Source organism: Diorhabda sublineata, chromosome 4 (genome assembly GCF_026230105.1).
Source record: "Diorhabda sublineata isolate icDioSubl1.1 chromosome 4, icDioSubl1.1, whole genome shotgun sequence".
Taxonomy (NCBI): Eukaryota; Metazoa; Arthropoda; class Insecta; order Coleoptera; family Chrysomelidae; genus Diorhabda; species Diorhabda sublineata.
In genome coordinates this window covers 10,406,457-10,430,171 of record NC_079477.1, presented here as the reverse complement: position 1 = coordinate 10,430,171, position 23,715 = coordinate 10,406,457, and the positions used below count along the sequence as shown (strand labels likewise).

The 23,715-nt window shown below is 31.4% G+C and overlaps 1 protein-coding gene across 1 annotated transcript in view; it reads left to right on the top strand.

The window, feature by feature from the left end:
• Positions 1 to 22,740, top strand: part of LOC130442988 (serine/arginine repetitive matrix protein 1-like) — a 137,494-nt gene extending 114,754 nt beyond the window's left edge. Inside the window, exons 5-9 of the mRNA XM_056777418.1 lie at positions 11,421 to 11,697; positions 17,832 to 18,147; positions 21,325 to 21,510; positions 21,693 to 22,101; positions 22,206 to 22,740. Coding sequence (XP_056633396.1) covers positions 11,421 to 11,697; positions 17,832 to 18,147; positions 21,325 to 21,510; positions 21,693 to 22,101; positions 22,206 to 22,740 — 1,723 coding nt within the window. The remainder of the gene's footprint in view (positions 1 to 11,420; positions 11,698 to 17,831; positions 18,148 to 21,324; positions 21,511 to 21,692; positions 22,102 to 22,205) is intronic.
• Positions 22,741 to 23,715: the final 975 nt, after the last annotated feature.

Below are 23,715 nucleotides of genomic sequence, written 5' to 3'. Positions count from 1 at the left end.
TATATATATATATATATATATATATATATATATATATATATATATATATATTTCTTCAATTCCTTATTTCATAAAGACTTAAAGAAAAGTCGAAACATCAAAATTTATCTTTGTTTTACAAAAATCAAGAACATAGATGCATTATTACTTGAACAATATATACTACACTTATAATAATTCACTTATCACTATAAATTTACTAACTTAAATAATTTATCAAAATCAAAAGAATTCTAAAAGTTCTAGAAAATACATAAACAAAACAAATAAATGAGTAAATTTTCCTAAAAATTATTGAAAAGAAACAATATAAATAAACCGCCAGCTATAATGAAAAGTTATATCAAAAACTATCAAATTTTAGAACTCCACTAAATCCAGGCAGGGCCGGGTCCAGGGCGGAGACGCGTTCGTAACAGTCTTATCGGTTATTTTAATAAAAGAATATTTTGGAATTAGTCAAAATATTTTAAGAGAATATTCTAGATCCTAGATAGCAATGCACTAATGAAAAGACAGGAGCTGAAGAATAGATTAGTAAAACATTTCAAGTTGAGAATTATATAACTTATAAAATAAATTTCACATAAATAACTGAATAATTTCAAAATGTTTACAACAAATGGGTGGAGTAATAAATTGTTGAATCTGTCCGTTTGACAAAATATTTGGTTTAGTTTCCTTTCAAGAAACCACGTAATTCGAATATACTAAAGCGTAAATATCTTTAACTTGGCTTCGATTTTCTAAGCAATAAGTTTAACTTACCCTAGTTATGTCGTGCCTACCAGGACATTATTGTCACATCTGGAATGTCGCTGGAGAAAAAAGATCGACAAGTGCCCAGTATTTATACGTGTGAAGTTCAAAGCAAGCCTAAACGTTTACCCAGGCTTAACCCAAAATGCCTCACTAGCTTCTCCAAAGATATTGACCTCTAGAATTTTTTTTTGGTTCCGACATTAGATCTATGTGCTCAACGGTCCATGATCGTCCGCTGTCGTAAATATGATCTATCATTGTCACAAATCTCAAAATACGTTTGTTGACAAGGAGAAATTGAACTCTGTATCCTGGTCACGACAGAAAATAGTAATTGACTGTATGTCCAGACCAGAGAAATTATTATGAATTTATGATAATGTTTATTGCTATTTCAAAAAGTGGTATCTGTAGTTCTTAGTAAAATCACATTACTAGGTAATGATTAGTTGATTTAATCATATAAGCGCAATTTCCTATATTGTAGAATTTCCGTGTATATCCAGTTCGCTGTTGATAATTTCTCACAATATTAATTTCAGTTATAAAACCCAAGAATGTATAAGTCTTCATCCGGGGGTTAACTTTCACATTTAATCGACATAATCGAAAAACTAGTCGTTAATCAGTCAAGAAAAATACAACAGCAGCCTTAATTTGCCGAATATTTCTTGAAAGTGAGCGTATTTTACTTCACATTTCCTTCATTTAGCTTTCTCAATGAAGTGTTTAACATTTTATCGACCTGCGGATATTATTATTTTTAAAACACATGGTCGGCTTTTTTGTTGTATTTTTCAAAAATATTTCATTACATAAATTGAAACAATCAGATTTAATTCAACAATTTAAAAATGGTATTGACATTTATCAGTACCAAGGATAGTACCGTGTGTTTTAAAATTAATAACGTTGTTTTAACGCTGTTCAAAAGTTAAGGATGTTGATTAAATTCAATTTTGGAAATTAGAACAAAAAAATTCAATATTTTGTTTACTGCTGTATACCAGAAACGAATCATAGAATCATTTTCTTATTTTAGAATGCTGAAATTAAATAGTACTAATATAAAATACTGAAGCAATATATTTCTGAACGCAATCCATAACGAGACTCATTTGTGAAGATTGCGTACCCCCATACTTTACGCCAATATCGGTGTTGAAATGCCCAAGTCAATATTTGCTGCCTATGCGGAGATATCAATGGTACCCTCGCCTTAATCTTAAATTAGCATTACGGATTGTCCTCCTTATTATTGATATCAATACAGAAACACCTCTAGCATTAAAAAGTTTCGGATAGGGTATTATGAGGATTTATATGAGCCGGAAGTCCCAGGTAACGATTATCAAAGGCGGTTAGCAATCTGGGTTTTTCCTCTTTCCAGTTTACTGGAATAATTAAGCATCTCCGAAATGAAATTTAGGAACGTATCAGTCGATTCGCAACATCTGTTTGTGTTGATCCTGCTTCGTGTAATCTAATAGCCCTATAAGCTTGTTTGAAATCCATTTACAAATATCCTTAATTTTTGAATAGGTGTATATTTATTACGTTAAACCTAACGTTACAAATGATACATTAAACAGTTTTATTTGCTGGCACCAGTGTGCAGGAAATATGACAATTAGATAACAGAGAGCTTCTTGTTTTTTATTGTGTACAAAGCTGGCACAAAATAATCGATCTCGAGAGAGTATGCAAGAAACTTTTTATGATTATTATTGTAAAACAGCAATCAATATAATTGTTCAAAAGTAAGTAAGTAAGTAAGAATTCACCGATTAAGAAATCATTTCTTCCATAATCAATTATTGGTTATTATATTCAATACTTATGTTTTTAATATAAATGATTTTCAACTGATTCTATTATTTGTGTTTATTGATTTTAGACTACAAGCTAAATAACCGATTCAGTTGGCAAAATCTAACGAAAACTTGCAGAAATGGCTCATACTGGAATAGTAGGGTGCTTCGAAAACATTTTATCTTGTCTCATATATTTCTATCTGATATAAAAAAATTGTCACCAAGGATGAGCCCTGTAGCTCAACTCTCAAGGGTCGCTATTTCTATTTTAGTTTCCCATTTGATTAAGATGAGGAAATTTCCATTTTTATTAAAATTTACACACAGTTGTCATACTACGTACTGACAACCATTTTTGAAATTCATAATCTATAAAACTATAATACTGACTATTAATTTTGAGAAATTATGCAAAAAAATATTATCAAATATTTATCCAAAGTTCACTAATTTTTTTAATAGCTGTAACTAGTGTTCATGATATGGAAATCATACTTTATTTTAGAGTTTTTCATAAGTTGGAAGACTCAACATTAAGAATCTAAAATGGTATTTTCTATAGAATTGCGTGAGCTATGTATAAATTCAATGGAAAATAAGTTGGAAGAAAGGAGCAAAACCAATTATTGGAACAACCTACAAGGGTTAATAGGCAAAGACTCTTCTGGGAAACTATAACCAGTGTAGATCTGCTGAATATATCAACCTAATTAGGAACAATCTACGAATACTAACAGGAATTCTATCGGGGCACTGTCACTTCAACAAACTCCTGAAGAAGCTACACTTAATAGATAATGCGGCGTTGTTGCACAGAGGAAGAAACCTCTATCCACATTCTCTCAAAGTGTGAAACACTAAGGAACTCCAGAGCTCTACACCTGGGAGCGATTGGAATAGAAGACAAAATTTCTGGTAATTGAAACCATCTTACATTCTAGACTTTTTAAGAAGAGTGGGATCAATGGTTCAGCTGTAAACACTGGTTTCTCCTGAATCGCAACAAGAAACAGGGGCACAATAAATCCTTTGGGTCGCAGTGTATATGAGATCCCAAATTTATATATACATACATATCTACAAATTCAATTTTAATTAAAAAGGATATTGTCTAATGTCAATTAAAAGGGAAACTAAAATAGAAAAAAACTACCTCTTGGATTGAGTAACAGGACACATCCTTGGTGAGGATTTTTTTATATCAAATAGAAACATTTGAGACATTAAGATTTGAAAAAAAAATTTCAAGCACGCTACTGGAATAGTGTCTTTGAAGCCTAAAGTTGCGCTTATCGATTTGTTGAGAATTCATAAAAAGTACACATTAAAATTAAAATTCAATAAATGTAAAGGCCCTTTTAAATCGATTTGATTACCGCATGGTCTCCAAATAAGATCTTAAACGTATTCTCCAAGAACATAAATATCATTGGTATAAATTAGAACGTAACCCAAATGTTTTTGGAGGCAAAAAAAATTTTCCTTTGGAACATTCCGGACTAACATCAGTCGTATAGCTATGACACTGAAAACCTTTCTTAACGGAAATGATCTCCCATATAGGTGCTACACTTTCAACTGATTTTTGCTACATAGTTTGACTGGGATTAACGTTCGTTCTATTACAGTAAAATGAAAGTGTCCAGAAATTAACTTAACTAAGAACACTAAGACACAATGTCAGCATAGAAGTTTCATATCTTACTGTAGTAAAATCTTTAAAAGTACGACAATAATGACATCTATTGCCTAATGAAGGGACTCGCAAGTGAAATTGTTTGAAAAATTTGTTCAAGTACCATATATGTTTGTATAAAATATACCTTATTAATAATCATATATTTAATTTTTAAAACGCTTTGATGATACACTTAAATTTATAAAGAAATTTATAAAAGATGTAGAACTTATCAATTATACGTTGTTTATTTGTGTGAAATTTAATTTAAAGTTAAATGCTATTATCGATTAACGAGCACAGAAGTACAATTCATTATTACCTTGAGATGTTATCTTTCAAGAGTTTACTAACAAAAGTTCAATGTGAAGGGAAAATAAACTGAAGAAGCTTTGGGTTTTAGTATATATTATAAACTGGTCTCTCTGCTCTGCGAAATTTTCTTTAGAACTGATTTTTAACTAGGATGTGGTTCATATATGTGTTTAACTGCTTTAATAATAAAGTTGGATTGTCAAAAGTATTTTATAAGTGAGTTGGTCATGAAATTTGTGAACAAAATGTCTATAAATATATTTTGATAAAGACTCGAAGAAAACTCGAAACGTCATATTTTATTTTCCAAAAATTATTGAAAAAACTAATTTTGAAACAGAAGAGACCTAAAATCAAGAGCAAGTCTAAGAAATAAGAAATTAAAGAAATTCAACTCTTCCTATTTTAATTGTGTTGGTTAGAATTGTTCGCACTCAAAGACGAATTGTAATTTATCAGTGAGTACGTTTTTGAGAAGTATTTGAATGTGGTAGGGTAAGTAGTTGTAATTTTGCAGCTTCTGAAGATATAGGGCGATTTAAAAGAGCAGTGACTTTTCAGAGACTTACCTACCTAATATCTTCGGTTAAAATTTGATAGAAAGATTAGTTTTAATACTCATATAAGTAAAACTGTTGTCATCGTTGAGTAAATATGGGGGAATAAAAATTTCAAATATAATTCAAACATATGCTGAATTTTGTAGAAGAATTTTTAATCACGGACTTGGAACACAGGGGCTGCAGCCATCCTGGCTTTTTTTGCATAAGTTCCAGTTCTCATTTCTGCTATAAATATAAGTTTCAGTTGTTCCCAACTTATAACTACCCTGTATTCATTGTACTCTCTTGAATACGCATTTTTTTTTACTTTTTTAAGTAAATTCATTATTTGTTGGAATTTTTTATTGTTTATAGCAATTAATATTAATTTGTTAAATCGTATTTGAGAATAGTTTGATTTTGTTTCAATTAATTTAATTATTTTACATTTTTTTTTTATTTTTATTTAATTTTGTTGAAAAGCTGATGGCGCCCAATTTAATACTATATTATCACCACATCTGTATACCAGTTTATATATAAACTTCAACTGAAACTGAATTCTGAGAAAGAATCTCCAGCAGAGGTGATTAAGGTTATAAATTAAAGCAACTTTCTTTCAAATGGAAATAGTTTTATAACAAGGAGGGAGTTTCTGAGAAAGCTGGGTTTTAGTCTAGTTAAAAAGAAGATCTGGAATAGAAACTTCACCTAACCAAATATAGAAACTCTGCTAATTAAAAATATATACAACCCAGAAGACCAAATGCGCAAGGCTCTTCTGGTATGCCAAGTGTGCTACATCGAAATCTAAAATTAAGAAGAGATCTTGAACTCAGGATAACTGTTGTAAATATGATATGCTCAACACATTCACTCGTGAAATGTGTAAGAGGTGTAGTAGCTATTAAGTAACGCGTCTAGCGCTTATGTAGAGAAAGTACGCATTCTCCAAAGGTTAATACCTGTAATCTGTTCAACATGATACCTACTCTTCCGATCCGATCCGTAAAAATCAAGCAACGGATTGTTATAAAATTTCACATGAAACGTAGAAACATTGCAACTGAAACTTATCATTTATTTAATGAGTATAGCAATGAATGTTTGTCGTGTCCATGAGTTTTTGGGTGATTTAAGCGTTTTTAAAGATGGCCGAGAAGACGATGTAGATTAATTAGGTTGGTGTCACCCTTCCACATCTAAAGCGCATAGAAATATCGAAAAATATTTGCAGCAAATGGAAATATTAATATGCAAAAAGTGTGTGCAAAGCTAGTGCCTAAAATCCTCACATTTGAACAACAAGAAGATCGCAAAAATATTTGTATTTAAATGTGATTGAAATAGACTCAAACTTATTAGACAAGGTAATAACGTGTGACGAATCGAATCTACATTGGAAAGAACAAGATTTGAATCTGAAAAAGAAAATACGGAGCGCATGGTGAAGGACCTAACAGAAAAGACTTCTTGCACTGTTTAGAGCAATGGAAAATTCGCATGGAGCGATATAGTGATAGAGGAGAGGTATATATTGAAGGTGATAATAAATAAGTATACATAATATCAAAATAAAAAGTTTTATATCTCCAGTCTCGTTCTTTAATAGACACACCTCGTATAGTGTTTCAATCCGTCAAATGAAAACAGTGATTTTGATTTAGACTAAGCCGATATCATCATTTTATAAAACAGCATTTTCATGTTGTATATACTTTTCGATCACAATTTTTATTAATACATAATAACAATGATATTTCTGACACAACTTTTTAATAATTATACTTTACCTACTACCAATATGTTACTTTACCGCACTAGTGGAATGAACTCATAAATAAAAAATTAAACTTCATTCATTATAATAATTAAACACAACACCTGTACAATTAGTGATGTTTATTCCAGCTGACGTGGAGGCAATTGAAGACTTGTAGTTTTCAATTTCAATTGAATTATTTTAAAATATACTGGATTTTTTAGGCTTGTGACCTTCACTTTTCCGCTTCATAAAAGCCAATAGCTGTGAATATTTACTTATGTCTACATTTTTCTTCACAGATATCATTGCTTACCTTAATGTGACTATAATGATGATGCCTTTTCTTTTTCAGCTTTCCCAGCAAAATAAGCTAATAAAATTTTCTCCGATATATCACGGATTTTTTTTTAACTGTACCAATCTTCGGGTCGCTTATATTCTTTTTCGTATATATTGCAGGATTTAGCGGGTACTAGGGTTCGTATTGCGTTATTTGCAGCAAGTTCTATATCAAAATCCACACTTTCATAGCCGGAACTCATGTCGATACAATTATACCAAACTGTGAACGCGTCAAAATTGACAGTTCGCAAAATAAATCAACAATGAGCGCAACGCTTGCTTGTTACATGATTCTAATATCATTAATTTCAGGAATATTGACTAATATTGAGTAAATAATTAACATTATTGGTAGTAGGTAAAATAATGTACTATATTCGTATCGTAAATTCACATTACGATATTCAATGGGTTATCAAATTTCACATTTCATTTCGTAATATGAATCTTCACGACACTTATATCATAAATATCTATTATACACTTCAAATAAACAATTGGGTAACTAGTTATGTAACTCTCATATAATGTTCTCCTCTTCTTATTAAAATGTTTTCCTATTTTTTCCTATTTTGTGTAAATCGAGTTTTTACTTTTATAAATTTCAATTGTATTTGGACTACATGCATTTCTTGACAAATCACCGCGTCCATAACCAAAGGTAAATGCGAGCTAAAATGGAAAAATTTTGATACTATTCCTGGGAAAACCACGACAAAGGAAATGAAAGCCATTCTGAAAAACGAGTTCCAGTTATAGATTCAACGTTAGGTTAAACGGATTCTCAGCCAATGTATTCTGAAGGAGGTTAATTCAAATTTTATGATACCTTTCTAGTTAGTTTTCGATAAAATAATTCACATTTAACTTTAGTTTACTTTGTGTGATGTTTTCTATGTAAGTGGGTTCTATCCATTCATTTATTCCCGATGAGTACTAATAGATATTCGATAGCTAGATAGAATTAGTGAAACCGATAAAATAAATCTCAGATTTCAAGTATGAATATGTTACTTTGTAAATCCGTAGTACTCCAATAGTTATTTTATGTTTTCTCAATAACGAATAAGTCCAAAAATATCACAAAATTCTATAATTTACGTCAGATTAAATTTCAATTGAGCAGAAAAGTATATCAATACAGTTCGAAATTGAAGTTCTAAATTACCTGAATGGTGTTCCGTCAAAGACAATTTACAAACGATGTACAGATTTTTCGTACGTAGATTAACTTTGATATAAATACCTGATAAATAACGTTTATAAAAATGACAATACATATGATTTTGTGAACGATAGAACAAATAACAAATGAAGAAATGAAATGTCACCCTAGAGAAGGTGAACAAAAACCAAATATCAGTTTTGTTTCATTGAATTGACCTTTCTATAATTTTTTCATCTGCTTGCTATACCCACAACTATCAAATGAATAAAAACAGGGAGAACAGAAAAAATTGATGTTTTTTTATTTCAAAATAGCTCATTTATTATCCAACGATATCACTTGTGTGACCTGGTTTTCGCTATAACTGTTAGAGGTTACGCTTTTTGGGAGAAAATACCACATGCTCACGATAAAGTATCAAACTCATAAATAATATCCTAGTGGAATTATAATTGATCGGTTATTGTCGCTATTACCAATTTCTCGTCTCAATTCCACTTGAAATATTGTTTTAATTGTGAATGTTTATATTTCATATATTCTGTTGTTTACAGTTAAATATTTAAATTTTCCATTTCTCCAATATATTAGAGATTTCAAAATAAATGAAAAGTCGATAACAAAAATGGTTTTTGTGTAGGCAGAAAAAAATCAATAAACCAATAATATGGTAAATCTAGCCCACCTGTTATATTGTCAATTTATTTATTCCTAACGATAAGTGGGTATAATATGAGACTTTTCTTCAAAAGTGGAACTTAACAACTTATGAGAGATATCTGCACAAAATTAGTAGCCAGTTTCTTCTCTATTGTATTTTTCATAGACAGACTGAAATTTCTTATCCTGTCATATCTGTTTCGATGTATATTTGAAGAGATTTTTCGCGATAGCTGTTTGGAAGGCATATTCAAAGGAGCTTCGTAAAGAAATGTCTGATAAAAATTTATATGTTGACAGAATTAATAGTAAAGCCTATATCTTCAACAACTCAAGTTGCATATATCGGTGAAGTCAGTCAAAGTGTAGTATATATACACCTTTACAACTTGATAACGATTCATCAACTCTCAGACATCGACTATGTTCGAAGACTGGAATTTGTTTTAGTGACAAAAATACTTTGTATCTAAATAGAAATGTAGATAGACAAAATGTGAGGTATTTGTATGAAGCAAATCTTCACATGTTTCAGAAAACACATATCCGATTTTGATTTTTAAAGATGTTGAATGTTTTGGGAAAATATTTTGGAACACCACTCTGGAACACTTTATACCGATTTATCTAAAAGGTTTTTATGAAAATTTGCAAAATGCAATACAACCTATAATATTTTCATTGAATTCGATAATATGACTAATATTCTAGTAGATTGCTGCTCTTAAATAACAATAGATACAAGTAAAAAGTAAGTATTTTATTAGTGTACAAGTACTGTACTTAAAAATATTTATTCTTTATTGTACATTTGAAAAAGTTAACACATAATAACTTGTACATATACACGTACATATTGTCATCTTATCTTGAAAGAAAATATATAAATAAAATCACTATGTTCAATTAGTGGCCCACCTGGTCCTGGCCAGCTCAGGGGATCCGCCTTTGATAAAAATAGTTTCAAAATAGGACATTTAACCGTTAAGAAGTAAATGGAGCTTACTTCGAACAATTCTCTGTATATGACAGTTGGAACTTAATTAGCTCTCAAAATAGAATGAAGAATGAGACTTGGTGCCCCAGGTTATGCAATAGACCTATCAATTTCGATAAATTGTCTGAGGTTTCTAAGAACCTAACCAAATATGATAGGGAATTATTACGTTTGCCTATATTAACTCTATAGGGTTAAATATGCAATAGTAAGGAGGTATGACCCTGTTCCTTGTATATCTTGTCACTATAATGAACTTTCTCTAACTTTAGACCTATAATAACAGTGAGCAATAGTAAGCAACTTTGTTCGTTGGGCCTTTTAACGATTGCTGACAGGAATAGGAGTATGTTGTGATATACTTTGATTTTAAAATTTGAGCTTTGTTACTACTATTATTTGGTATCTTAAGGAGTTGCATTCTGGATAATCTGCTACCTGTTGCTGCATTACTTCTAATGTCGCAACCCTGTTCTCCTTATATAAACTATAAATTGTCCTACGTATAAAATCTTGAGTAGCTTTATCAACTGATTTCAGTTCTTCTTTACATGTTTTTCGGTTCACAGCAACCCCTCTCTCGTGACTACTCGATAAACGGAAAATTTATTCACTCTAATTAATTCAGCAATTCTTATTATGATTGCATTATCAGATTACTGAATATTTTCCTTTTTTAAACATCCCAATAAATTTAAAATAAGTTGCTCTGTCTTTTTTCTCACTACACTGTGCAATTTCATTGTCTTCATTCGCCCTTGGTCTAAATAACGCCATATTACTATTTATTTAAAGAAATTTATGAATTAAATAGATCTCACCAAACGAAGCTACTGTCTCTGGCAGTAATATTTCAAAGAAATTGTGTACATACGTCTTCCGACAGCTTCGACCAATAGAAATGCATTTATGTTTACGATTCGATTTTTTAATTGGTAAACAGTTGAGATGATGAGTCCACGTGGACTGACGGTTTGTTAGATGTTGCCCGATTTTATATGAGGAGTGAACATTATTTTTCATTTCTTAATTTAGTATGAGTGCCGTGCATATTTATGAAAAATTAATTATTCCTCGCATAACTGTATTCTGCAATTGAAATTGTAAGAACTATATAAGCAATTAAAGCGATTTATTTCGATAATTCCCTAATATCAATATACTTATGTTTAAAATTACTAGTCACTGATAATGACAATACTTTTCAAATAATTTTATTGGTAAAATATAGTAATATATGCATGACTATATTATTATAATCAGTAATATTTGCTTTGAATTTTTTTTGCTCAACTTAGTTTTTCAACTCTCAATAATTAATTGAATATCAATAATAACTGTATCTCAATAAACTCTTTATATTTTGTTTTGTTTCAGAGGACCGAATATTTCTATACTGCATGTTCGAAATACAACAGATCCTTGGGAAACCAAAACAACAACCAACCTCACCTATTCTTCTAACTCTAACCACGCTGCTAAAAATTATTTTTCGAGAGGGGCGGCATCTAGTTTACCTCCTCTCACGAAACATCAGTCTCTCAGTGGTCCAACAGGAGCCTATAAATGGCAGAATTCGCCCAGTTTCCATACAACGGCAGAAGTTGACTCTCCAGAACTTTTTATGGGAAACGCCAAGAGAGAATTATCACCGGTGAGATAAAGTACATGCGTAGTTTAATGAGAAATGCAGGATGTCAATGTGAAAACGTACAAATCTCTATATTTCCGCTTCAATAGAAAGTTCAAAAATTATATTTAAATGAAATTGAATTATCTGTACAATACTTATGAAAAAGAAGATTAAGAAGCCATTGTAAAATTGTTCACTGAAAAAGTAGTTACACAAAAAGAATAAGATTTTTAAAACATACAAACTCACCAAAGATAACAAAATAAATATAGAAAAATTATAGATATTAGAAAGGTGATTGATAAAAAACAAAAATTTATGAGAGACTTAATAAAATTTATTACTAACTAACTGTTATTAATACTTATTTATGCAACAAATGAATAAAGTAATAATTTTTTTCGCGAGTAGGACGGTTTGGCCGAGTGATAAAAGTTACTTTACTCACGAGTTTCAGACAAAAATTTTTCTACGTCTGTAGACAAAACTTTCATGTTCTATATTATAATAATAATATTAAAAGTACAAATGTGAGAATTATTAATTCGAAGTGAAGAAGAAGTAACATTACTATTGTTACTTGAATTGGCAACATTTAACGAATTCAAAGAAATAACATAATCTTTAGTTGTATTAGTACTTATTGGAAAGTTGGTAGGGTCGTGAACATTTACAATGTTGCTTGAGGTCGAACTAGTTGTAACCCTTCGCAACTGTGTTGTATTTACACCCACCGTGTTTCTTAAGTTGAATTATATCACCACCGGAATCCACTAATAGAGACGTCGAAGAACGTCAAAATGTATGCCCAGTGCAGTTTTTTGGATTAGGAAGATTGAAATATGTTGCGATAAGCGAGGGAATTTTTGAAAAGATATTGATACCTACAACTTGGGTTTGGCATTTTCAAATTCTATACTGCAAAAGAAATTATCTGTTTTGACATTTGTGGGTCGTTAGTTTTTTATATTTCTCATAAGTATTTCCAAATTCAATCTATTGTCAGATATTTCACCAATAACAGTAAATCGACGTTTAACAAAAGTTTTTGTATCAGGTAATGTGATAATTAAAACATTTAGCTTACATAAAATATTTTTTGCTGTCAAACCTAATGTATGACTAATGATCATCTGGACCTTGCAACAGAAATTTATTAATTTCTTCACGGGCAAATGTTTTAGATTTTTTGGGTCTATAGCCAACTGTTTTATTTTCGAAATATGCAATGAGTTTCGAGTTTTTACTGATGTCTACGTCGTTATTTCCATTAGGTTGTCTTTCAAATTTGAATAAGTCGATCAAAGTATTGAAGATTTCCACATTTTGGTTATAGTTCCAAAGCAAGCTAGTAACACTCTTTCTGTTAAGCTGTTTATGCCTTATTTAATAAGCCACTCCATTATAGAATTATATTCCTTTGAATACTTTTCCCTGAATTTCTCAGGGAGAAGATTGATAGTCGCTGCAGTTACCGATTCAACAACATCTTCATCTTCTGGTGTGCAGTTTAAGCTTTCTTCACTATTACTCTCCATCACTAATAATAATACCACACTCCTTTTAATTAGTCACAACAGGGATTTTTTTGAACGAAATAAATATGTCACATTTTTTCGGATAAACGAAATGACATGAGAAAGAAAGCGTTTACAGCCCACTATTTTGATAAAACAATTTTATAATTGCGTTAAAAAATGACATGTGACGGTAATTTTTTCACGCTTTTTGACTGATTCAGAAATTACATTCTTTATGAATGCAAATGAATGAAAAAAAACTTGAATATTATAAATGACGTAGAGAAAAATAGTAATAAACGCATAACCTTACAAACTTTGTGCCATGTTGACAGAATAATAGATAGAGAATATGTATACGATAATTTCAAGAATGCTATTCCTTGAGTTCTTCACGTTCTATAACCTGTATGACGCAAGAATTACATCCGAGATTCGTTTTCTCTGGGGTCATTGGTGGAAAACAAATAGGAACACCATTAAATCCCTAAATGGATGAGACCGAAATAGTAGAGAGAATAGTAACTAGAGAGAAGATCGTATGGAAAATAAACTTCTTTGAACCACACAAGGCAGCGGAACCACATGGAGTGATACCCATTTTGCTTGAAAAATCCCTTAACTGTATAATGATGATATTGAGTTAATTTTCTAGCAATGTCTACAATTGGGCTACGCTCTAGAAAAATGGAGAGAAGTTAGGGCTGCTTTTATACCTAAGGCAGGTGAACTAAGTAATATAACATCAATAGACTAAAAGAACGAGGAGAAAGGATGGCGAAGAGATGGTATCAGCGCTATTCCCGATAGAATTGGTAAAAGATGCTATTGACACTGCAATCAGAGCCATTCACAAGGATATACAGAAGATATTTAACGAGCGATTTGTCCAAGAATCAATGGAGAACAAAATTTCTCACAATTCACAAAACACCCCAGCATGTACTATATCGGTATCCTGCTTTGACGGAAAACGACTACAAATGCTAGGGAATTAATTACTTCGAAGAAATGACAGAATTTGAAATAGGAAAAATAACAAAATTCATTCTAGGTTTCTTAAAAATAAGGTATAAAAGTAAAAAGATAGGAGGGTGGTTGGATAGTTAACTATATTTCCAAATTATGAAAAATAAAAAGTTACACGACGGGTCTCATAGCTACGAAGAAAGCACAATCAACCTAGATCGAGGTTGGCCTTATTAACCTAAACTGTATGACTAGAAGCCAAAATAGTGTGCGTAAATTACATTGTTTGAGACAATTATGACTTATATTAACGCTCGTCAAATAACTATTTTTCAACAAATTATGTTTATTAATTGATTTTTAATCATACTGATTAAGAGAAAGAGACATTTATATTCCGGAAAATTAACATTTCATTTAATTTTATCAAAATAGTGGGCTGTGAATGCTTTCTTTCTCATGTTATTTCGTTTATCCGAAAAAATGTCATACTTTTATTTCTTGTCCCCGAGAAATTCAGGGAAAAGTATTCAAAGGAATATAATTCTATAATGAGTGGCTTACTAAATAAGGCATAAACAGCTTAACAGAAAGAGTGTTACTAGCTTGCTTTGGAACTATAACCAAAATGTGGAAATCTTCAATACTTTGATCGACTTATTCAAATTTGAAAGACAACCTAATGGAAATAACGACGTAGACATCAGTAAAAACTCGAAACTCATTACATATTTCGAAAATAAAACAGTTGGCTATAGACCCAAAAAATCTAAAACATTTGCCCGTGAAGAAATTAATAAATTTCTGTTGCAAGCTCCAGATGATCATTATGTCATGCATTAGGTTTGACAGCAAAAGAATTTAATGTAAGCTTAGATATTATTTGTAACATCTTTCAGGTTGCTTTAATATTCGGAATCGGGGGAGCTCTGCGGATGGAGGAATTATATAAAATGAAGTGTATCGATATTAATAATACCGGAAATGTTTCAATTATCACAGTACCTGATACAAAAACGCATGTTCAACGTCGATTTACTGTTATTGGTGGAATATCTGACAATAGATTGAATTTGGAAATATTTATAAGAAATATAAAAACTAACGACCCACAAATGTCAAAACACATCATTTCTTTTTGCAGTATAGAAATGGAAAAAGCCAAACCCAAGTTGTAGGTATCAATACCTTTTTAAAAATTCCCTCGCTTATCGCAACATATTTGAATTTACCTAATCCAAATAACTACGCTAGTTATACATTTTGACGCTCTTCAACATCTCTATTAGTGGATTCCGGTGGTGATATAATTCAACTTAAGAAACACGGTGGGTGTAAATAAAACACAGTTGCGGAGTGTTACAACTAGTTCGACCTCAAGCAACATTGTAAATGTTCACGACCCTACCAACTTTCCAATAAGTACTAATACAACTAATACAACTAAAAATTCGTTAAATGTTGCCAATTCAAGTACCAATAGTAACTTCTTCTTCACTTCAAATTAATAATGTTCATACTTTTAATACTACTATTACAAAATAGAAATTGATAAAAGTTTTGTCGAAGTCCACGGACGTAAAAAAAATTTTGTATGAACCTCTTGAGTAAAGTAACTTTTTTCACTCGTAGGAATTGCCGTATTACTTTATTCACTTTTTGCATAAATAACTATTGTTGAATGGTGTCTACACTTCAACAAAGAACAAAAATGTGAATTATGCGCAAGAAGAACTTCTTTAGTGTTAAATGACAAATACTTGAATGGATTACCTCCTTGTGTACTACACCAATAAGGAATATCCTACGGAATCGTGAAGTAACCAGTACAGCTTAAAAAAACGACAGTTTTTTGACGACGACTTCAAGAGAAAGATTAGATTTTAAGAAGCAAATAGAAAACAAGACAATCTGTAAAAATATTTGTTATACTTATCAGTAGACGTATCTTAATCATAACAACCAAATATATCGCCATTGGAACGACAAAAATCTGCGAATCCGGGGAGGAAAATATTATCGGTAAACTCCCATTGAATTTGCTTCAAGAAATGATAAATGATTTGAAAAATCAAATTGATGCGGCTGGTAGCGTGATTTTGCAAGAAAATCTCATTCACTTCCATAACGAAGAAGCTCCCATACATTAAATTCTGCTAGTAAGACATTGGCGGAATGATAGTTGAATTGAAGCGATTGAGAGCCATTTAGAACATCTGAATTGTTTATAAAACATTTTCTCGAGAAGTTTTTCGAAATGAAAGAGAAAAGTGTTAGAGAAACTGTTTAGAATGTTTAATAAAATAATTTACTATTGGTTTATTTTCTAATGCAAAACTGTTGATGTATAAAATATCTTCAAAGCTGCACAGGAAATGTGAATGAAGTTGAGGCTGGCAGAAAGCTCGGAAATGTAGAAGATTATCCAATGTCAGTTTTAGATATTTATGAATATTTGCATAACCCCTGGATTGCTGATATTGAATAAAAAAATAGTTTATTGTATTATCAACCTGATATTTATTTTGGTTGTAGAATATAAAATTTTATTCGAATATCAAATAGGCTGTCTAGGGGAGCCAAGTTCCTGTATATTTATAGACAGATATAACAAGCTGTAATGAAAAGTGAAGAGAGTCAAAAATGAAATCGCATTTAGCGTGCGTAACGTAATTTATAGATGACCTCAAGGGACCTTCAAAATAAGGTATCAGTCAACCAGTTGCGATGCTATGGGTTGTGTCCGCCTTCGCAAGAGGTTGAAGTAATTTAATTAAAAACCAGCATAAAAACTACTACCCTTTGAAATAAGTGTGACGCAGTGTGACGTGGATATTTATATTTTTGATGATTTTCTATAGGAACCGAAATAAAGAGGGTCGTACGTTTACAAATTAACACATCATTTAAATGTTTTTGGGAAACCAAAAGTTCTAGTTTCAATCCAAATCAACTTATAAACATATATATATATATATATATATATATATATATATATATATATATATATATATATATATATATATATACATATTCTCCTTTCACGTGAACTATACAAACTATACGATGTGTGACTATTAAATCTCGAGACTGATGATATAAAACTATTTATTTTGATATTATGTACATTTATTTATTATCACCCTCAGTATTTCCCCCTATCCTTATTCATATATTGCTCAATTCGAACCTTCTATTCTTTAAAAGTAATTTTCAATCGTATTAAAAATGTCAACATAAATATTTTTGCGAGCATGTTAGAACTTTCACGTAAAATTTACCGTCCATATTCATTATCATTTAGATTCATCAATTGCATGAATAATAATTAGCTGACGATCAGATCAACTCTTTCGACATGTTCATCCATTTTTGACGTGAAAGGGCGAGCTGAATGTAAATCACCATCAACATCTTCTTGCCTATCTCAAAAATGATTAAACAACTCAAAAACACGTGGATGTATGACACTCAGACATCTCTTTCGAAAGAGTGTGCTTCTGAGTAACAGTCGTTAACCTTTGGTGCAAGCATTGAGCCTCGTTACTTAACAGCCACACATCGTATATATCTAAGTACGAGTTAAAAATGAATATTCTGATGAAAAAACTGCAACAATATGAATTCGTTTTCATTTTGAATAACAGAAATATATTACGTTTTAAGGTTCGATGGCATGATAGAGAAGTAGATGGCGTTTACCTTAATAAGTCTGGTTGGGTACAAGTTGAGCAACGTTCATTAGATGAAAATCGACGTTTCAGTCCTGCGGAAGCGTCCAATTTACTACCTAAAAAGCCAGCCGGTAAACTGGCTGATTACCATTTCAACAGTGAACCTGCTAATGAAAGACCTTCTGTACTGAGTTTCCAATCAAGTGACTACAATCGAAAAAGTGCCTCGCCTTCACCACCTCCAGAATCACCGTCAGTTACACCAATCATTTCTCCACCTCCCGCGTTTCAAGATAAAGTTGAGAAAGGTGAGTATAATCAAATATCGAAGCAATTTGAGGTTTTACATTAATTTGGATACAGCTCCGGCAATTTTTCCATACTAAATAGTGACCAATTACCAAAAGTTATTATATTCCTAGACAAATCTTATACTAAAAAATAAATTTGACTTGAAATTGACTATCACCTAAAGTGATAGACCGAAAATTATATATAAAATCCTGAAAATTAAACATCCTCTTAGATCATTAACCAAAAGGAATTTGGACATTCAATTGTTCATAAAAAAGATCAGTATTCATGATATTATTGCGAATTCATCTTAGTTATGATTGCTCTGAATTTCTCTTCCACTTTCGTATCAGTTGACAATATACATATATTTTCTGTTCTTTCTAATCTGTTTTTGATGCTTGGCAAAAATAGGAATCGACTTGATGTTTTCTACCACATTTTCTTCTTCTTTTTGTCCCACTTCTTCATTATTTTTAAGCCTGTTGTACGTTTTATTCACTTAATCCAAACACCTAGATAGAATGAACCTGGCGGTAAATAGGTAGGTTCTGCAATGAAGTAGAAGAAACAGTCACACACGTCTGGTGGTAATGGTAATCAAAAAAGATCTATCAAAGTTGCAGTGGATGAGAACGTACATAATCTGATTCAATATCCAAACCAAATCCCAATCACGCATTTTTCAGATGATTTGATAATTTCATATACTTTATCTTGATCCGTTTCCATTTATGTCTTGCTTCTCAATATTGAACTTTTACTTTTAATTAATCGTGTTCCTCCTTGATTGAACTACTACTTCTTGAGCTGATTTCAATTTTGTCAACTGTATTATTGTCAAGATACTGGAATGTATGTATGTGTATAATTTATATATGGATATGTATGTATATCTGTATATTTATATAGGCTTCTAAATGTTCTCAATTTTAGATCTCTTCTGATTTAAAAATAGTTTCTTTTATAATTTTTTAAAGATGATAATTTGACGTTTCGACTTCCTCTAGTCTTTATCAAAACATTGACACTGACAATTTGTGTATTTATATTAACCAATAGATTACGTACATCATGAATATCATAATAAGAATAGAATCGAAATAGAAATTTGTTTTAACAAGAAAGATTACTTTTTCCTTAGTTTTTACATCTCAAATACATAGCCAGTCATCAATTAAACTCTATTTAGTTGTGGAATTTACAAACTATAGCTTTAAAATTCACTCAAATTAATTTGGTCTTTTTTATCATTTATAGATTTTTCGTTTTTATGAATGTGAAGCATTTCTAAAAATTCTCTTTTTTGTGTATTAAATTCCGTTCAAAGAATTTTTTAATATTAATACTGAATTTTTGGTTTTCTTCATATTCCATGATTCGTTATTGCAGTTCTATTTTTTTATCATATTGATGACACTTTTGTCTATTTTCTAAATACTGAGATGTCTGCCCTATGTAGACAGCTTCACAATTAGTACAAGGTACTTGATATATTATTGTTTTTTGATATTTTAGATTTTAGTTTATTGAAATATTTGGATAATGTATTATGTCCTTTATGACCTTATGCGATAATTGTTGGGAAAGTCCTTGTACATATGGTAAGGAGAAATGTTCTATGTTCCGTTTCTGTTCTGTTTTTTCATTGACTGTAGTATCTGTTTATCCTTTTTTTGAATATGTTGTTCGTAATTTTTTCTTGATAATTGTTTTCTTTCAATGCAGTTTTTGCTTTTTGAATAACTAAGCATCTAAATTTAATAATTGGATAGATCTATCAGCCAAACTTATTATCAATGATCTTTTTTGTGACATAGGATAACAAAAATTGAAGTACACATATCAAATTGAAGAAATGTATATATATATATATATATATATATATATATATATATATATATATATATATATATATATATATATATATGACTGTATCCACGGATATTGCGATTCGGGATGTCATTTGCACGGAGAGTCTTCAAGCTGAGGCATACCCAAGATTTGAGAAAGGTTTTTGTTCATCCTGAGCTCTTCTTTGAACATTCTGTGAGGAGATTTTTCGTCCATACTGTCAAATAATATGTCAAAAAGGTGGAAGATTTAGAATCACTTCTCGGGCAGTCTTTGAGCAAGTTTTAATAGCTCCCATAAGAAAATCTATATGTTTTTCGGTAATTTCTAAAATTCAACAGGAATTTATATAAATTTCACAGCTGTCGTACTATCAATTTGTGAGTTGAAGCACCTTTAGTTAGTTGGAAAAAATGGTTAAGTAGGATTTTCGTGTGTTGCTAAAGCATTGCTCTTTGGCAACACAATACTATTGAGGTCAATAAACACAATTCGGACATTGCTCCAGAAAAATTAACCGTTGAGAAGTGGTTTGCTGAGTTTGAATGAGGTGAAATTTGTAGTGAAGACGATGCACGCAGTGGAGGTCCTCAAAAAAATCGACAAAACCATTTCGAATAACTGAAGAGTGAAGCTAATTGAGATTTTTGCATCGATATGATAACGTATGAAACATGGCTCTATCATTTCATAGCGGATTCCAATCGACAGACAACCGATTGGACTGAACGTGATGAACCGACTCCAGAGCGTGGAAAGACGTGGAAATCGGGTGGCAAAATTATGGCATCGGTATTTTTGGGAGTGCATGGTATAATGTTCAACGATTATTTAAAAAAAAGATAAGCCATAAACAGCGACTATTACCTAGCGTTATCGGACCCTTTGAAGGATTAAATCGAGAAAAAATAGACCCATCGAACAAAGTGCAGTTTCATCAAGACCAAGCACCGTGTCACAAATCAATAAAAACGATGACAAAATTGCTATTTTGAGGCTAAAAACAAATCGAACTATAAAAGTGGGTTCGAAAAATGTGTGCTACTGTTATAAATTTTATATTACCATCGAAGGAAACTATATTGAATAATATGATGGAATTCTATACAAATTATATGCTTTCCTACAAACTTCTTAGCGCACTTATTATGCAAATCCGTTTTTTGTGATTTTATACTTAATCCAACTGTACAACTACAAATATGTTCTTCACGTTCAATTATAATAAGTAGTAATAAATACTGAAATATAGTTAGTCAAATTATTGTAATGAGCTTTACTACTTTGAATTTTAGTATAACCCACTTTAATTTTATACAATTTACTTCAAATTACAGGTTCTCTTATAAAGAGGAGTAGAACATTCTTTGGAAAAGCTCCTTTTTTACCTCGTTCTAACGCCATAGAAGATAGCGACGGAAGTCCACCCTCGACACCACAGTGGAAAACAACAGGCAAAATTCCACCTTCTCCTCTATGGAATCCAAGTGGTAAACCTATTCCATCTCCCCAGTGGAAACTAGGTACGTTTAAAATATATTATGTGAATAAAAATATACACCATTTATTTGTTTCTTCCATTAGACTTTGAATCATATGAAGTTTCATGAAATTATTTTTTAAGAAGTTTAAACATTTTGTATCATATCAAGTTTTCTTCCAATGTATCTAAAAACTCTATATTTATAATTAATCTATTTTTTAGATAAAATGGGGAAATCGACTCCATTACTACGTAGTGCACGAGAGAAATCTCCATCTTCTCCAAGGTGGAAATCGACTGATAATGGACCACCTTCACCACTTTGGAACGCAAGAAAATCACCACCGTCTCCTCTATGGAATTCTAGATCAACATCACCTCCTTCACCTCTTTGGAATCAAACAAGAAAATCTCCACCTTCGCCTCTATGGAATACCAGTGGAAAATCACCACCAAATCCACAATGGAGAATCAGTCCACAATCTACAAGTTCATTGAAAACTACGCCTGTTGTGAAATCTGTGTCACCCATTATTGAAAAACCACAAAGAAATCTAAACAGGATGCCGCAGACTAAATCTTTAGAGGATACAACAACTGGTAGGAGGTCTCAATTTCTGCAGCATTACAAGTGAGTAGATTTCCTCACATTATAGATTTTGTATCATTAAATTTTAGTTCCCTCTATAAATATGCATTTTAAGCAGAACAATAAACAATTTCAATTATTTCCAGGGGATCTTCCTCTTCTTCGTCCTCTTCCATGGGTTTTCGTAGCTTAGACAGTAGCTTCAACAGACCTGGTAACATAATGCCTCGCCTTTCAGAAAATACTGATTCTTCTGTGGATCATTACCAAGACGCTGACGAGGAGGACAATAACAGCTCTTCTATAAATATTAGCATGTTACCTATAGCCAGATCAAATACTAACCGCGAACGCGATAAACCCCCATTGTTACGAGAAAAAACAATCTCACAACAATCTCGAGAAAAAACTAATACAACACAAGTACGCGCCGATAGAATATCTCCGTCTGGTAGAACTAATCGCGTACACCATCGATCACAATTAAGGAGATCTCCTGCCGGTTCGGATAGTAATAAAACGGTCGATAGTTCATCTAGTAGTAGTGACGAGTTTGTTTCGAAATCTCCTCCGGGGCCGCCGATACCGCAAGCTGCTAGGAGGAATATTTCTGCAAGATCTGTATATCAACCAACCAGAGTACCAACAAAAGAAGATGCTACCAGTAAAGTTAGAAGGTGAGTCGATGAACGAATTGTTTTAAATCATACAAACTGTTTGATTGACATAAAAAATATGGTATAAATGCAACAATATATGAAAGCAATCGAGTACTTAAGACTAAACTCATTTTAGGTATCGTTACATATGAAAAATGGAACAAATATGTTGGAAATAAAAGTTTTTCATAAAAAAATAGCATCGTCATTGCATAAATATGGCATCCCATCAATGTATGTTTTCATTTCATTCAATATCAAGACCTGTTCATGAAATCAAATACCTCCCCTGTATACTCTCTATATAACATTTCAGTTCAGTCTTAAATATTGTAAATGTTTTTTCTCTTTTTATAATATTTGGCACGTTTTGGACATAACTTTGTTGGAACAATACTATAAAATGAAGCATCAATATTGGTACTGGATGATGAAAGTGTTAATCGGGAGCTTACTAAGATGTAAAATACTATCCCCAAACAACTAGTAGAAAGAATCGAAAGCCTCACAACAGAGGTTGTAAAGATGTTACCTATCGGTCAGGTTATAACAGATGAAGAGATACTCGAAGAGATAATTAGTATAGATGTTGAAGAAGACAACAACGAAAAAGAAGAATGCCTTCACTCAGTGAGCAACGATAACGTCATGAATGTATTTGGAACTGCTGTGGTTAGAAAGTAATGTATCTTCTAAGGACATCGTTATTTTGAGAAGACTATAAGATTTCTAACAATCAGAAGAAAATTGACGGTTTTTCCAATCCAATGAAATAAGACGTACCGATACCATACTGTACCGTAAACTGAGGACTGTTTATTTTTTAGTAGGTGTTGGATAATTTTTGATTAGTTTTCGATGTAAATATATTAAATGTAATTGCATGAATGCAGTTAAATGTGTTTTTGTGCACTTTTATTGTTGTTATCTATGATCTTCCAGTAGTCTGGTCCCATATGTGCCGGATTAGTGAGTGTATATTTTATAGAAGGATGTA